Source organism: Eptatretus burgeri, chromosome 8 (assembly GCF_056783735.1).
Source record: "Eptatretus burgeri isolate ZD-2024b chromosome 8, Ebu_testis_v1, whole genome shotgun sequence".
Classification (NCBI taxonomy): domain Eukaryota; kingdom Metazoa; phylum Chordata; class Myxini; order Myxiniformes; family Myxinidae; genus Eptatretus; species Eptatretus burgeri.
The window spans coordinates 79,116,947-79,135,640 of NC_140968.1; the positions used below are offsets into that span (position 1 = coordinate 79,116,947).

Consider the following 18,694-nt stretch of genomic DNA (forward strand, 5'->3'; position numbering starts at 1 on the left):
CCTCACCTCAGATCCTCACCGTGATCACCACGACGCTACAATGCTCACCATGGTGGTCGTATGGCAGCTCAGCTGCCGGGGTAGCTATCATTTCTTGAAGCGCGACTGTGTCGCTGATGCAGTGCCCCTCTACCGGTACACACACTGGAACTGGTACTCATTTCACTGACCTCGGAAGGATGACAGGCTGAGTCAACCCCCTGGTGTATTCATTCAGCAGCCGACAGGGCTTGAATTCAGGACCCTAGGATCCCAAGCCGCCACCCTAACCACTGAGCCAACACCAGGCTATGCTCACCATGACGCTGCAATGCTCACCATGATCACGACAAACACCTAAAATTCCTCACAACAACCTATGCCCAAACTCTTCACCACAAACTCCACAACCACGACCAACCACTTCAACCTCCTCACTAAAATCACTTCAACCACTCCCAACGTTTCAACGCCTTCACCACAAATGTCACAGTGCTTCCTCTACCTCACAACAAGCACTACAAACCGCCCCAACCACAGATAGCTCACTGAACGCTCACCAGTCTCTGAGGGTGCCGGAGGAACGAAGGAGATTGTGAGCCCGGGTGTTTCGGCATGCAACTCGAAGCACAGGCATGTGCTGGGGTTTGTTTGGTGGCGATGTGCGGGTAGCTTCAGTGTTTCCCCAAACAACCACACTCGAACAGAGTCCAGCGCATGTTCAGGGCCGGAGAGCGCTCACGAAAACCCTCAGCCAATGTTAATTTGTGGAGCTCTGTCACGTGGCCCAGTCAAGAAGCAAATGAGGCCATGTTCGACTCCATAGTTTGACCGGGCATGGCTACTACGAGAGGTGATTGCCATTCGCCAATGAGGAAGCTCGGGAACGCCCACCAGGCCTGCTTAGCCGCTTTTTGGCCCCTCCTTTGCACAGGCTCTATAAAAGAGAGCAAATCAGGCTCAATCCCTCTCTTTTTCATCCAGACTCTCTTTTTTGTCCAGGCGCTCTCCTTCGTCCAGCCCGTGAGACAAATCTCTTCAACGAGCCGAGTGCAACCGAGCGTAGGGGGGCAGCGCAAACGAGCGAGGTGAGCAGGGCAGACTGAGCCGTTCCCAAGATGTACCGAGGTCATCCGTGGATCATTGGCGCTCGGCTTCAGCGACGTTCTGCTGCCAATATTCAAAACACTTACAGACTTTCTCACACGTCCCTGTTAAGCTTTCTCTCACGCATGTTTTCTCAATCTGCCTTGTTCACGAAAAGAGCGTTACCGACTTGCACCGCTCACACCTTCCTCTTGCCCCACGCTGCACTACGCACATTTTGCACCTCCCACTCACACATCGTAAACATCCCCAGTTTTCTTCCCTCCTTCCCATTCCTAAACGATTGGGTTGCTTAGGTCGGTCGACCGCACCAGGTATAACGAGGTTTATTCATATAAACTATAAACACCTCAACTGTTTCTCCTCTTTCTGGGCTAAATCTAATTTCCGTGTGTGTGTGTGTGTGTGTGTGTGTGTGTGTGTGTGTGTGTGTGTGTGTGTGTGTGTGTGTGTGTGTGTGTGTGTGTGATGGCACCTGTAACCTGTTACATAAGTAAGATCGTCGAAGGTTATAGGGTTAACTCTGCACTGTCTTCTTTTATAAATAACTGAATTTCGTTTTCCACAACCACAAATTCCTTGCTTTCTCTGCTGTACATAATTGTGAATAAACCCTTTTTAGCATGCCATGTAATTTTCCTTACCTTGGTGTAATAAATTGTTTTGTAATAAATGTACCAAGCTCGTTTTCGTCTTTTCCTTCATTGGTTCAGCATGGTCCGCACATTAGCCTCGCCGGGAGATTATAATTACCCCAAAGGATTGGCTCTCACATCAGTGCAGTGTTGTGCTAGCGGTAAGCTCGGCCGCCGTAATCAAGATCCAATAAGACCAACAACAAAAAAAAAACATTTGTTTCCTATTGCATGGCCAAAAAAAAATTGGGGAGGTCGGTAGGGAATTTATTTTATTTTTGACAATCTTTTTTGCGATGAATACATTCATATAACTCGTTAAAAATGTTTATTTTCCTTTATATAACTAAAAGATATTGCACCTTAAACCTTTTGTGGTGGTGGTGGTAGTGGTGTGGTGGTGGTAGTGGTGTGGTGGTGGTAGTGTGGTGGTGGTAGTGTGGTGGTGGTAGTGGTGTGGTGGTGCACTCGACTTTCTAAAATGCAATTTATTCTGTCTTAAATTTCTCTACATAATTAACAGTGCATGCATGATGAAAATATGCATCGTATATATATATATATATATATATATATATATATATATATATATATATATATATATATATATATATATATATATATATATATATATATATATATATACACTCGCGATACCCTTGCACACGCACGGGATAGCAGTACAACATAGCTGGTAGCAGACGACAGACCGTACACGGGGAATGACAAAAATACGCATTGTGCAAAATGCAAGTGGTACTATGGAACGCCAATACTTCCCAAACATTGTCGGCATGTCCGCTAAGTGCCACAGCAATTTCATAGGGATCGTGTGACGGCGATCCGAGTTTTTAGTGTGCAAGTTTGGAATTATAAGAGATATATTAAAAGTTTAACAGCAAGTCTAGTGCATTTTTGCAAGTCTATTGCAGCACCACTACCACCACACCATTTCCACCACCACCACCCACCACTATCACCACCACACCATTGCCACCACCACACCATTGCCACCACCACACCATTGCCACCACCACACCACTGCCACCACCACACCACCCACCACTAAATCACCACCATCACCATTGTTACCAACACCATCACCACCACAATAGGTGAAACTAACCGTGAAAAGACCGATCCACAAAGCAGTTCTCGTACGCGTTTGACTCGGGAGCCGCCATTTTGAAACTCTCACTGACGTAACACGCGGGATTCAAAATGGAGGCGCCCGAGTCCAAATTGTCAACAAAAATCGAAGGGTCGCATAATATGGAATAGGCAAAGCCGAGAAGCGAACGTAGGATTCTTCTTACATTCGCTTCTTAAATATATCAAATTAAAGTCTTTTTGCTATGAAAAAATAAATATTAGCTGAACATTACCTTCACAACAACAACTACACCGCCTAGAACAGGATCTCATCTGAAAAAAAAAATCCTCAACATTACCTTCACAACGACAACTACACCACCTAGAACAGGATCTCATCTAAAAAAATTAATATTACCTCAACTTTATACCTCAACATTACCTTCACAACAACAACTACACCACCTAGAACAGGATCTCATCTGAAAAAAAAATCCTCAACATTACCTTCACAACGACAACTACACCGCCTAGAACAGGATCTCATCGAAAAAAAATAAATATTACCTCAACATTACCTTCACAACGACAACTACACTGCCTAGAACAGGATCTCATCTAAAAAAATAAATATTACCTCAACATTATACCTCAACATTACCTTCACAACAACAACTACACCGCCTAGAACAGGATCTCATCTAAAAAAATAAATATTACCTCAACATTATACCTATGCCTGGTGTTGGCTTAATGGTTAAGGTAGTGGGCTTGAGATCCTAGGGTCCTGAGTTCAAATCCCGCTCAGCTGTTGAATTAACACCAGGTGGGGTTGACTCTGCCTGTCATCCTTCCTAGGTCGACAAAATGAGTGCCAGCATGCTGGTATACTGTGTCGGAGTGGCGACCCGTCCAGGATTGCTCCCAATAGCCAAGAAGACTGCTTCGGCGGCACCAACGCTCTGCACAGAGTATGGTCCTAATGGATGGATGGATTATACCTCAACATTACCTTCACAACAACAACTACACCGCCTAGAACAGGATCTCATCTGAAAAAAAAAAATCCTCAACATTACCTTCACAACGACAACTACACCGCCTAGAACAGGATCTCATCTAAAAAAATAAATATTACCTCAACATTATACCTCAACATTACCTTCACAACAACTACACCACCTAGAACAGGATCTCATCTGAAAAAAAAAAATCCTCAACATTACCTTCACAACGACAACTACACCGCCTAGAACAGGATCTCATCTAAAAAAATAAATATTACCTCAACATTATACCTCAACATTACCTTCACAACAACTACACCACCTAGAACAGGATCTCATCTGAAAAAAAAAAATCCTCAACATTACCTTCACAACGACAACTACACCGCCTAGAACAGGATCTCATCTAAAAAAATATATTACCTCAACATTATACCTCAACATTACCTTCACAACGACAACTATACCGCCCAGAATAGGATCTCATCTAAAAAAATATATTACCTCAACATTATACCTCAACATTACCTTCACAACGACAACTATACCGCCCAGAATAGGATCTCATCTAAAAAAATATATTACCTCAACATTATACCTCAACATTACCTTCACAACGACAACTATACCGCCCAGAATAAGATCTCATCTAAAAAAAATATATTACCTCAACATTACCTTCACAACAATAACTACACCGCCTAGAACAGGATCTCATCTAAAAAAATAAATATTACCTCAACATTATACCTCAACATTACCTTCACAACAACTACACCACCTAGAACAGGATCTCATCTGAAAAAAAAAAAATCCTCAACATTACCTTCACAACGACAACTACACCGCCTAGAACAGGATCTCATCTAAAAAAATAAATATTACCTCAACATTATACCTCAACATTACCTTCACAACAACTACACCACCTAGAACAGGATCTCATCTGAAAAAAAAAATCCTCAACATTATCTTCACAACGACAACTACACCGCCTAGAACAGGATCTCATCTAAAAAAATATATTACCTCAACATTATACCTCAACATTACCTTCACAACGACAACTATACCGCCCAGAATAGGATCTCATCTAAAAAAATATATTACCTCAACATTATACCTCAACATTACCTTCACAACGACAACTATACCGCCCAGAATAGGATCTCATCTAAAAAAATATATTACCTCAACATTATACCTCAACATTACCTTCACAACGACAACTATACCGCCCAGAATAGGATCTCATCTAAAAAAATATATTACCTCAACATTACCTTCACAACAATAACTACACCGCCTAGAACAGGATCTCATCGAAAAAAATATATTACCTCAACATTACCTTCACAACGACAACTACACTGCCGAGAACAGGATCTCATCTAAAAAAAAAATATATTACCTCAACATTATACCTCAACATTACCTTCACAACGACAACTATACCGCCCAGAATAGGATCTCGTCTAAAAAAATATATTACCTCAACATTACCTTCACAACGACAACTACACCGCCGAGAACAGGATCTCATCTGAAAAAAAAATCCTCAACATTACCTTCACAACGACAACTACACCGCCTAGAACAGGATCTCATCTAAATAAATAAATATTACCTCAACATTATACCTCAACATTACCTTCACAACGACAACTATACCGCCCAGAATGAGGATCTCATCTAAAAAAAAATATTACCTCAACATTACCTTCACAACGACAACTACACCGCCTAGAACAGGATCTCATCTGAAAAAAAAAAAATCCTCAACATTACCTTCACAACAACTACACCACCTAGACAGGATCTCATCTAAAAAAAAAAACCTCAACATTACCTTCACAACGACAACTACACCGCCTAGAACAGGATCTCATCTAAAAAAATAAATATTACCTCAACATTACCTTCACAACGACAACTACACCGCCTAGAACAGGATCTCATCAAAAAAAATTAATACTAGAAGCAAACGTAGAATTCTTCTTACATTCGCTTCTGACTTTACCTATAACTTGTTCACAACTGTATACGCAATTTCCGGTTACTTCTGGCTGGATTCGAGATCAGCGATCAAATAATGTAAATCACAATTAAAAATTATTTTTTGATGATGCGGGAGATATCTTTATTAAAATCAGTGGAGGAAATATACACCATGTCTGATATTATTTGGGTCTTTCATGTCTCCGACGATGCCTTTATCTCCCGGCATGCATCATTCCCCATGACAAAAACCGGAAACAAAAAAAAAAAAACAGAAGCAAAAAAAAAAAACGGAAGCAAAAGGGTCATAGGCAATGACACGGATTCCAAATTGCCAGCGTATTGTGTTGTTGTTTCCTATTCTCTCATGTGCACACATTAAGTAATATTCACAAGATAGAAATAAAACCCAATTGTGTTTATACACTGCACAGCGTTTTAAAAAAAAACGGAAGCAAAAGGGTCATAGCCAACGACACGGATTCCAAATTGCCAGGGGTATTGTGTTGCTGTTGTTGTTGTTGTTGTTGTTTCCTATTCTCTCATGTGCACGCGTTAAGTATGAAGCTCACTGCGTTCGCTATAAAAGCAATGGGTCGGTAGGAAACCGGAAACAAACACCTTTTTTGTTTGGCCTAAAGATAAAAGTACCACAACAGCCGAGGATGCGATTCCCCGATAAGGAGACTGTGTGTACCACAGTTAAACGGTAGCCAGATGGAGGATTCTGGGTCACGTGGCTAAATTGTTGGCATTCGCGGTCGATTTGCGACCTGCCATGACACGGACTTACGCATCGTTACGGCATCGTGTGCGAGCCTCGATTCCTGGTGATTCCAGGGACAACCGGGGATACCCTCACCCCCGAAGTATCCCTGCAACCTCAGGTCCGCAACTGTGACCATTAAACAGGCCGACCCAAGTCTATACACTAACTCTACTTACTCTATCCATTTACTCCCATCTCGTCTGAAATTCCTTTCCCTTTTATCCATCCTCTACTGTCCATTTTCTCCCATATCCTCCCCCTCTAGGTTTACACATTTTAATTTCTCTCAACAACTCTCCTCCACCATGACTCCCTCTCCACCATTTATGTCTGAAATTATCCTCTTCAAAATCCACAGATTGTCATCCTCTCCTGTCATTGGCCTTGAACTTTTTTCTCACTTATAATTTCCCTTTTACACTTGACAACTTTTCCTGCTTAATTACAATTGTTGTAAAACCCCACAAGCCTTTGATTTGATTCATTGGGTGTGGTGGAAAGTGCTCCATACGTGTCAGTTGCGTGAGAGTCAGCTGAAAAGTCCTGGGCACTCAGTCCGAAACACACTTGCTATGCATACACAACCCACCATGCTGGAAATTCATTCTCGAGGCATTGTGACCTCAGGAAATGATGGTGCCACAGAAGAGGTGTTTCATATAACCTTGAGCACAGACTGCAGCAGTAGACGTAAATAAAGTGAAAAGCGATAATAACCGATAAACGCGACAATACGTGAGGTTACAACTCAGTCGTCTGATTGTTTTAGCATCCGCTCTGAGTTTAGGAGGTTGGTCGTTCGAACCCTGGCCGAGTCAAGACTTTAACAATTGTATGTGATGCTTCCTTGCTTGACGATCATCCTTTAATGGAGCACGGACAAACAACCATAGGTTGGTAAACACTGTGCAAGTTTTGATTGGCTAAATTGGATTGGATTCCTGCATTGAAGTTCCTTGTAAGGGAACTCATATTAATACAGAAGCTTAGAAGTGTTTGGAATAACTTTTGTTTGGTGCCGGTAGTATCACAGAATTTAGACTGGTTTCAACCCAAGGAATAAAAAAAGTCCTTCATGATGCACTCTGTAATAGTACACTGTGATAGTTGTGGTGGACGTGGTGGCCCATCCCTTTTATCGAGCCAGCATCAAGGCGCTCACAAGTCCGGTGAATGTTTCGGTGGTTAAGGAACAATCCCGAATAGGTCACCACTCCATCACAAGGTGCAGCCATGGGAATAAAACCCACAGCAGTGAGGACTATGCAACAAAGCTTTCGCCGCTTCACCAGCAAACTGCTCACGGTGATAATGATCCAAATTATTTTGTGCTTTATTGACAAGAAAAACAAAGCATGGTACGTGTCACGCAGCATGGCTGCCTGTCATGAAAAGACCAGTCATGTATACAGCTCACCTGCCTCCTGTGAAGAGACCGTAGAGAAGGCCAGAGCTGGGCAGAAAGACGGCAGCCTTGAGCTCTGAGAAGCCGTGGCCATTAGATCCCGGTGCACGGCACTCCAGCCTTGCCTTGCTAAATGTCGTCCATGTATCTTCGAGCAGAAAGCGGCCACCCACATCGTTACGGCAAAGACGCGCAATGCGCGAGGCTACCCCGGTGCTGGCTCCACAAGCTTGTAGCTCCATCGCCGTTTCGTGGAACAGAAAGAAGATGAAAGGCCCGGACTCGAATGCTGACACAAAAGTCGGCTCTGGAAGGTTGGATAGATGTGTACGGTTGAAATGTTGCGTGTGAATACACAAGTTAAAAAAGGTCTCCTTCAATAATTTTGACAACTGTTCTCCATCATACTCACCATTCAGCCAACGTGAGTTATATTGTGCTGTGCGTAGAGAAGGTGAGCCGCCCAGGCTGCGATAGATCGCGGGGTCTCTGCCTGCAAAGTCTATCACTGTAGCCACATACACTTCTCCTCGTTCAGTCGACAAAGCTGCCAAGCTCTGGCTTGGGTCGTAAGGGCAGCGTGCCACCCCATTGATCCTCTCGAGTTCAACACTCACGTTCTGAGGCTGGAGAGATTATTGAGTGAAGAGGGAAGTTGAGGATTTAAAGTTGAAATGAAAAAGGGGTGAGAGGGAGCAATGTGTTCATGCGAAGGCAACAGAAAAAAAAACTATAAATCAATACCAGCAGTATGGAAGTTTCTCCAATTGGTTTAATTAAGGCAGTAACTGCCACATGCAACATGCTAACTATCCCAGCAACGAGTACCATAGACATACCACGTGCGTTCATGATATTCTGAACAAGCTTGTTTCATTGTTACTCTTCCGATCCGATCCACCGTACTCTGTGATACAGAGCGTTGGTTCTGCCGAAGCAGCTTCAAGGCCTGGGGTAATGCTGGCCAATTGGCCATCCCTCTCTCTCCCAGCAGTAGTTAGGGCAGGAATTTCGAATTCGTTCATGGTGCTGGCAATAACTCGCTCGATGCAAAGTACACCAGGGATCTTTAACATCCACCAACTCTTGACGGCAGATGGGATTCCCGTTTAACATCCTATGTGAAGGACGGCACACACATTGATGAATGACCCTGTCTGTGAAACACCAGGATGACAGTTTATAGCCGGATAAGGATTCCAACCCAGGCTCGACGGCTTAAAGGTGAGCGTGCGTACCTTTAGGTCATCCTGTCATCCTTGTTGCTCATCATATTATTACAAAAACGTATTTGCTTGCCTGCATGATGAAGATACAATAATGAAGGATTGAATGATGTGAATCGGGTTACAACAGAACAAATAACCTGATGGCAATTAATACACAGAATACGCTTATTTATGTTTGTTCAGGGGGCAATGGTGATTGAGGTGTTGTTTTCATTGCTCGACATGTTTTATTAGCATGCAGCCGTGATCAGCACCATAGCGAATCAAGCCACCGGGCCTGGCGGAGAGGCACAGCTGCGGAATCACTCGACGGTGGCACCACTCTCTTTCAAAAACACTCCGTCGCTAACCCGAGGCAATAACCCCGTCGCTGTACCACCAACCCCAGCAGAAACTTTATCCACATGCCAAGAAACTGTAAACACCCATCAATTACAACCCTGGTCAACAAGTGGACCCCTCGACTGAGACAATCACCCACAGCCATTTGTTGGTCACTTATTATACACATAGGATTACCGCGGGCATTATCGTTATCGTTAAGCGTAGGTTTAAACAATAACCGGAGCCAGAGATCCGAGAGATGACTAAATTGCTGTGATGCCAACTTGAAAATGAGTACAGATGTGAAGTTGGAATCAGGAATCATTTTCAGTACAAGGTGCCTTGCTGTAAACGGGATTCATGCAATCTGTTGCAAGCTCGTATCAGTTTGTCCCACTGGGAAGGTTTCCAACATTGACAGAATCATAATAATAATATTTATGATAATAACAATAATAATATTTTTCTCACAAGCAACTTCAACACAGGAGGAGGCCATGAGGCCCATCAAGACTGTGCAATCGGCACCAACCTATGGTTGTTTGCTCATGCTCTATCCTTTTTAAATCCCTAGCATCAAGTAGGGAAGCAGACTTTTTGGGGCCTTTGGTATGACTCAGCCGGGATTTAAAACGCCGATCTCCCACACTCGGAGCTGGTGTCATTGTCACTCAGAAAGCCCAATCTGTGGCTTAAACTTTCTGAACTTACATCGTTTTGAGACAAAAGTTGCTGTTGGTCCTCATGCCATGACAAACTTCGGTTTTCAAAACTTATGTGAACTTCTTCCATTGTTAGATTCCAAATATTTATCGTTCGATACGTACTTCGAGTCAACTGCAGCAGAGAGCCTGAGAAATAATCCTCACTCAAACTGAAAGCTAATCTTAAGCTTTACCCCGAGTAAAAGAGGCCAAGGCTGAACGCTCGGCTAACCTTAGGCCTATCTTCACCGCTCAGCCTCAACAAGCACAAACGGAGGCTCTGCAACCGCCATGTCTGCTAGCAAATTCCTGAATTGTGATCACACATGTACTACTTTAAAGATGATAACCCCCTTGACCTATTGATGAATAAGCAAACCCAACACTCGGCTGAACACACATGTGAAGTTGTCTCCTTGACTGAGGCAATGCTGTTTAATTACATGTAAAATGTTTGAAGTTGAAGGACAGACACGGAGGTGCAGTCGGTCAGACATTTGTCCATTTAGCAAAACTTGGGAGTTTGAACTCAATAAGGCTGCAGTTTACTTCAATGATTGTTTTTCAACTCTAACGTGGCCTTGAAAGGGGGCGTCCATCGCTATTTAAAAGTGGGGGGAGGAGGGGGGGACATTGCAGGTGCAAATCGTGTAGCCAATAGTGATGACTGGGCAAGTCTTGCCCCTGCTAACTGTTGATGTGAGACACTCTTTTCTGGGGTGCGTTCCGAGCATTTAATCCGGACCGCTCCGCCAGGTTTCTTCGAAATAATTCAACTCATAAAAGGGTCCGCTTTTAATTTCGAGTTTCCTCTTGGTGTCAAAGCTTGTTGTTGCACTTAAAAACCAAATGAGATAATTCAACATGCCAAGTTCACCATCGATCTCGGTGTACGTGACAGATCATGAGATGGTTGAGGGTTGAGGCGTCGCTGGGTCATTGTACTATGTAGCCACGTCGTCATATGCCTTAATGCAATGAATGACCGTTCAGCTTCGCACAGACTTGTTGGGGAGACCAAGAGAAACCTGAGCAATCGCTCGACTTGCGCGATCATTCGACGGACTTCGAGAACCATGGCTCGGAATATTTTCTGGTAACCCTCAACTGGTTACAAAAAAAAGCCAAGTTCTTGCTCGAGGGAATCTGGACGTTCAGGAAAATTGTGCAATATTTATGGCTGGAATGACTCAGTTACGTAGCATTGCGTTCACGTCCTTATATTCCGTGAGGTCGGTTGATGTAAAATATTCTGTCAAGTCATCATATGCACTGTCACTGACCATGAAGAAATAAACTCTGCATCACTCCTGTGCAGAATTGGCAGTGTACTCCAGGGTAGCTCCATCATTGAGTCTCTTTGGAAGCTTGCACTTACGTGGAAGAGTCACAAGTCCAAGCTGGCATTGCTCGAGTTTCTGCTATGCGGCTTCAAAGACCTCCTTAAACATCTGGTCACAACGAAGAGATTTAAGATTCTGTGCGGTTATCTCTGAATCAGCAAACATCCCAGAAACGGTTACATCTGAATCCTGAAGGTCTTGTTTAATTGTTCAAGACAATGAATGATACAAACAACTGAAGAGCACATTTTCCTGATGGAAGGCAACTGTGAATGCCATTTGCTCGCGATGCAGTCAGTATACGTCCCAAAGTCATCAGTTGCTTCCTGGAAAACATCCAGTACAACGTCATAGTTTCCTAAGAAAGGTACTAAACTGCAGGGGAACGAGTTAACCAACGTGTTGGGCAAATTGACTTCAGTCGTGTCGGGCGAGGACTGTCAGCATCTTCGGCGTGAATATTCAAGTGCAGGTGTTTTAATTTTCCCAGAGCTGTTCTGGAGGTTGCCAAGCTCCTGGACGTGATCGAGGGCGTTTCTTATGAATGGTGAAGTTTTCAGGGCTTTGGAAGCGATGAGTTTGGTGATATGAGCTCCACAGTGGCCATAACTGGCCAACGGTTGGATTTTCTTTTCCTTTTGGCTAAAAACCTTTGTACTTCCCAGCCACGTTTCTCGCTACATCGTAAATCTGTGCTCCGAGGTGTTCAATCGGCAGTTGAAAGAGAATGCAAGCATTGGGATACCTCAGGGGTCAGTACTGGGACCATTATTATTCATAATTTACATCAATGATTTGGATAGTGGGGATAAGAGTAAGTTTTCCAAATTTGATACAAAGCTTGGAGGTAAGGCAGATAGTAGAGAGAGGGGGGGGGGGTGATCAGATTCAGGAAAGTCAAGATATTGTCATAGATTTGGGTAAAAGATTGGCACATGGAGTTTAACATAAATAAATGTAAGGTGCGGGAGATGGGTAAGAATAAAGACAATAGAGATCACATGATGCAAAGGGCAATCTTGGGGCATGTCTCACAGGAGAAGGCTATGGGATGGTAATTGATATTGGGTGGAGAAGGGGGGGTAAGCAGACAGGATAATAACAGGTAGCTACAGGTAAAGGAGACAGGGTTTTAGGTTGGATTTCTAGGGGGACAAATTAATCAAAAGAGGTATTTTCAACACTGTACTACAGGAATTTAATGAGGGCTCCATCCACAATATTGTACGCACTTTTGGTCAACACATCTGAATAAGGACATTGTTGTCATAGAGAGGGATCAGCGTCGCCGGGCTACGAGGATGATTCCGGGGCGAGCTCGACCAAGCTATGAAGGACGGTGTTGGTATAGCACAGATATGATGATGAGCCGAATGGCCTCCTTTCATTGCTAAATAGGGATAAATGTAAAGGTTAATCACCTCCTGCATTAACCCCTTCCAGAATTTATAGATAATCTGAATGGATAGACACCAGAGGCTTTTTCACAGGGGATTCGGTTCAGCTTGCGGTCCAGACTGAAGATGCCTGCAGTCCGGATGTGGACCGTGGCCAATGAGGACCATTGGTACTCCAATTACACATTCATCTCCGTTGCAACAGTGCAGAAATAAACTTTTCTTCCATGAAAATTCCGATATGGGTGAGAAAAGAGGCTCCTTCAGAAGAGCACTTGAAGCGACGACACTCGCAGCACTCACTCGTAAGTGACACATTTTCAGTGCATGCGCACCGCACCACACAGTTCATGTGCTTACTCCAACTAATGGAATCCAGAATGTGCACAAGCATACACCGGTCTCTCATCAAATAATGGACTGCCCACCAGCACAGTCTTCCTTTAATGGATGAAACAACTTATTTGGGGAAAGTTAACATTGATTTATACATCATTCGATGATTTGGGGAATATCCTGCATCCGAGCCTGTGTGGATTGTACAGAGCAATGCATTTTGTGTTATATTCAAGCAAAAAGGTAGGGGGCGGGGGAGGGGGGTAATCCCCCCTCATCAAAAAAGTGGAGGGGACATGCCCCCCTCTCCACCCGTCCCCCACCCATCGACGCCCATGGGTCCTGACGGCAGCGATCACATTCCATCAATGACCACATCTATGATGTGAAGGTAAAGTCATTTGTGCATAACAAAAACATAAATAAATAACTCCATTAAAATTATTCATAACAAGCTGTGACTTTATATCGTTTCTGCAAGAGGGTCATCACAGCCTGATTTTCAAGTGTTGATCAACTTCCATGAAGGCCAAAATCATTTGAAAGCAATCAGGGATTTTGGCAATAGAGACACCAATTACATCGTCAGTGACCATTGATGATACTCCTGTTATTTTTGTTGTCTTTGGTGTGAGTGTGTGTGTGTGTGTGTGTGTGTGTGTGTGTGTGTGTGTGTATGGGGGTGAGGAAGGGAGGAGGGTGCACTGATGGACATGATACCATTTTATGCTGAGGACTGACCCACGCATTGCTTGAAAAGCGGAAATAAATATACATGGTACGTTAAAGGATTGAACTCTTCTGAGTAGTGCAAGGTAAGTGTTGTGGTTAATAAAGGCATATTTAAGTGCATAGTGTGGAGGCACACCTGACGAGTGGTGCAGACAGGTGTGAAGGCGTTCGTTCCACATGCAAACACGTGGTTTTCACGCAGGAGAAGGACTCTAATGTAGTTGTGGCAATCGACCTGTCAACATGGCAATGTCAACAAGTCAGGAATCCAACAAGTACTGTACCATTCAAACATCAATGCACACATTGGGTTTCCCTACTTACTACGTGTCATCCATCACAATGCCATTTGAATTTAAACGCAGACATCCACATTAAATAATACGCCACGACTTTTTAAACCGAGTATCGAGAACCTTTCACAAGAGCCACAGCCCCAATGGTTCTGCTTCGGACCATCTACGTAAATTGCGTACTCAGGGAGAGTTTGGGGGATTGAGAGAAGTAAAAAAATAAAAAGCAGGAAAAAGAGTGAGAAAATGATGAGGAGAGAAATTCAAGGGAAGAATGTATGACGAAGAAGATGTGGAGTCAAAATCTTTGAGATGTTTGAACATCCAATGTGTAGATGTTCCTTAACCATCCACGGCATTGGGCGGGAAATCAGCTCCAGGTTTATAGCGATACCAAAACAACAAAATCAACAAAAGGACTTTTCACCCTAACAATGACTATGTCCACTCGTTGCTGATTTTGATGGAGTTGGTATTTCATACATTAACTCCTGGTGTAAAATAATTGGTTCAAATTGGCAGCGTCGGGATGATAAATGCCTGGTGTTGGCTTAATGGTTAGGGTGGTGGACTTGGGATCGTTGGATCCTGAGTTCAAATCTTACTCAGCTGTTGAATTAATACTAGGAGGGGTTGACTCAGCCTGTCATCCTTCTGAGGTTTGCAAAATGAGTATCAGCTTGCTGGGATGATTGAGCCATTCAAGTATCCTATGTCGGAGTGGCAACCCGTCCAGGAGAGGAGATTGGGACCATACTATGTGCAGAGCGTTGGTGATGCTGAAGCAGTCTCCTTGGCTGTTGGGCACAATCCTGGACGGGTCACCACTCCGACACGGTATACCAGCATGCTGGCACTCATTTTGCCCACCTTGGAAGGATGACAGGTCGACCTGTCCAGGATTGTGCCCAATAGTCCAGGAGACTGCTTTGGCAGCACTGACGCTCTGCACAGAGTATAGTCCCAATTGAATGGAAGGTATAACAACATTATTTTGCAAACACAGCACAACACCCAATGGAACAGGCCATCCTTCACATTTGCAAAATTTGTCAAGACCTTCTGCAGCAACTGCCACATAACCATGGCAACAGTGTGAAAATGGATGGGAATGGGTTTCCTTTGAGCATGTCACAGAGGAGAATGGAAAACAAAGTTTGGAAGAAAAAAAAATGGAAAACAAAGTGACGGCTGTGTGGGAGCCGGCACATGATGGTACACGTACCTCATTCTTGCCTTTGCTGTAACAGGAAGTCTGTGTCGCATTATCACAGCCCCATTCCGTGACCTGTACCACAAAGCATTGCCATGAAGCAAAATTCAACATTCTCATCATTATAGAAATAAAATTGATGGAAAATAATAACCTTTTCACATTTTATACCCTCAAATCCCTCATCATTACCAAATTTGGCTTCGGTTCAGTAAGAGGACAGGAAGAACAATGGATAAAATCAACAGGATGTTGATTGCCGTATGCTAACAGCCGTGGGAAGCAGGAGAAGCTGACATTTCGGGTGTTAACCCTTCGTCGGAGCAAAACATTTTGCTCTGATGAAGGGTTCATGCCTGAAATGTCGGTAAAAGGAAGGACTCGCCCAGTAACACCTGCACAAAAAGTGTGCCGTTTTGAGCTTACTCTGTCTTATCTCTCCAATCCCTGCAACAACAGTGAACTCTTGATGCCTGATACCTAGTTGACCTATCTCTTGCTGATGGACATCCTTACATAATGCACACCCACATAGGCCTAATCCCAGAAGCTCCAGTGCACATGCCGACATACCAATCGAGAACTAAGCATGGGACGCGTGCCGCCATGCAGGGGAGGTGTGCCACGGGTTCAGTTGGGACAGCCACAGCCACAGGGGCTTTAGCATTCCTGTGTGCGGACGCCAGTGTCAGCCACAACATTCCATATAAGTTGAAGAGTCCACTGGATTTGTCAGCATCGAAGAGGAACAAATCAATCTTCTCCTTCACCTTCATCATCATCATCGTCATCATCAACAACAACATCATCATCTTCTTCAGTCTCAATCGCTCAATCACTTCTTCCTTCCATCTCTTTTGCATATTATTTGTAAAAAACATGAAAGGGGAAAATTTTCTCCGATAGGCCTCGAATTGAATGAATAGCCAGTAAGTTAACTGCACATACCACAAATATGCCTTGCCACAAATTGTACACCTGAAAAACCCCAAACGACACCCATACTCATCGGTGGAGTTTTTAATGAGGTCCTGTGTTTGTTAAAACTACCAATATGGCATGTCAAGAGCACAAAGTTCCTCCAATACTGGCCAGCTGGGCATATTCTTCCTATGGAAATGAAACAACATAAACAATGGCAGAAGGATTTAAAAACACCTTAATAACCTGGCCAGGCTTGTATTTCAAAGTGATTTGTGCTCGTCAGACAAGTTACAGCACATGGACACCCAAAACGTTCTGCACCTGAGGGCATGAACATGGAACAACACCTCCACACTTTATCCCCTCTCCCCCCTCTCCCTCCCCGTCCCACAAACCGCACCATCCTTCCCAAACCAGCCTGTCATCCTTCCGAGGTTGGCAAAATGAGTACCAGCTTGCTGGTGTCCCGTGTCAGAGAGGCAACCCGTCTAGGATTGTGCCCAATAGCCAAGGAGACTGCTTAGGCAGCACCAACGCTCTGTACGGAGTATGGTCCCAATGGATGGACTTCCCAAACCACCCCAGAACTGGCACCACATCCATATGATTGAGCTCCTTTTAATTTCTACATCTCAGAACCTTTCATTCAAATACTGATACACTTACCCTCCGCCTATCAACAAAATACTTATTCCCTCTATAGGAACCAAAAGGTTGGTTCAGTTCAAACAGTCAAATGTATGCCCATCCTTCAGCTGTAGCTAACCCACAGAAAGATTTTTTAAATGTGGTCAGCTGTATATTTTCGACGTCTGACAACAAGATAGTCGAGAGGTAGCTTTGAGCCGTTCAGTCTGGGTTTGTTTACTGACCCGACTATAACCTGCCCCGCTCTCATCTGCTATCGGATTGCTCGTGGACATTAAAGATCCCATGGCATTTCCCGACGAAGAGTACAGGCGAGATATCACCGGTCCTCTGGCGAAATTCCAAGTTCATGCCCGAATCAGCTCCAGTCGAACGTCAGGCCCTGCCAGGTAGTTTAAAAAAAAAAACCAAAAAAAAAAAACCAGGCCACTCAAACATCCGCTCCATGAGCCACGAACCACGCACTATGGGACATGGCGTAACATGATGACGACGATGATGATCATGATGATGATGATGATGACGTCCAATGCCGAAGATGTTCTAACTAGACCAGATGGATAAATAAATGCAACAATAGGAGAATTTTTACTGAGTGCAGACCTAGAACTCTCCCTGCCCACATCGGTGAATTTGTTTCACTCTGGAACTCGCAATGTTCATGTTAGACATGAGGAGTTACGTTTGAACCGGGCGAATGATATGGTTTCGTCACAATGCATAAAGTGATGAAGATCCTTGCCGAAAAAAAAAATCCTTTTTCATTTCCCTCCGTGCAAAACTAATCAAACAACAAAAAACCCAGCTCGTTGTCACCACGTTCAGTTGAGGTTGGAGAGCCTACATAATCGTCCCAAAGTACAGGACTGATGGGTGTTGCTGCTGCTCGGTGTTTTGTTGATTTATGCAAAAATGTTTGTAGACTTTCACAAAGTTGTCATTTGGACTTGAAATCTGAAAATGAATCAGTAATGGGAACGGAAAACAAAATTCGTTGATGGAGAAACAGCTGCAGTCGGTGGACAAGGCCTGTTCCTCATGGGATCGCTCCCTCTCGAGAGGGGCAGCGTGAATGCATCAAAATGTCCCCCGTGATGGAGAACATGGTATTTGAACTCACGGATGTCTAAGAACCCACGGATACTCACTTGAATCAAAGCAGTGACAAATCCTGTAATGACAGTGTGGACAGTGATGGTCGACGCGCGTGTGCGTTTAACTGCACGTTGGAGTTAAAATGAGGTCGGGTTAGCAGAAGGTGTGGGCATCCCTGCAATCAGCACTCTACAGGCAATACGCCTGGGCAAGCTCAAACTGCAACCCAAGTTGGGAAGAGGTGCTTTGCACACGCTGGGAATGCCGGGGCAGGACTCTCAAAGAGACCTCATGCTCTCGTGGGATTATGCCTAAAGTAATGCAAGCTGGGCACAACACGGACAAGTACTGTGTGGAGTAGTAGTGTATGTTCCATGGAGTAGTAGTGTATGTTCCATGGAGTCGTAGTGTATGTTCCATGGAGTAGTAGTGTATGTTCCATGGAGTAGTAGTGTATGCTCCAT

At 44.0% G+C, this 18,694-nt stretch overlaps 1 protein-coding gene across 3 annotated transcripts in view; it reads right to left on the minus strand.

The window, feature by feature from the left end:
- LOC147022129 (semaphorin-5A-like) overlaps positions 1–18,694 on the minus strand; it is a 140,599-nt gene that overhangs the window by 40,748 nt on the left and 81,157 nt on the right. For all 3 annotated transcript variants that reach the window (XM_085892733.1, XM_085892734.1, XM_085892735.1), the window contains 4 exons: positions 15,576–15,638; positions 14,194–14,292; positions 8,405–8,618; positions 8,005–8,299 (listed from right to left, as the gene is read on the minus strand). In XM_085892733.1, coding sequence (XP_085748859.1) covers positions 8,005–8,299; positions 8,405–8,618; positions 14,194–14,292; positions 15,576–15,638 — 671 coding nt within the window. The remainder of the gene's footprint in view (positions 1–8,004; positions 8,300–8,404; positions 8,619–14,193; positions 14,293–15,575; positions 15,639–18,694) is intronic.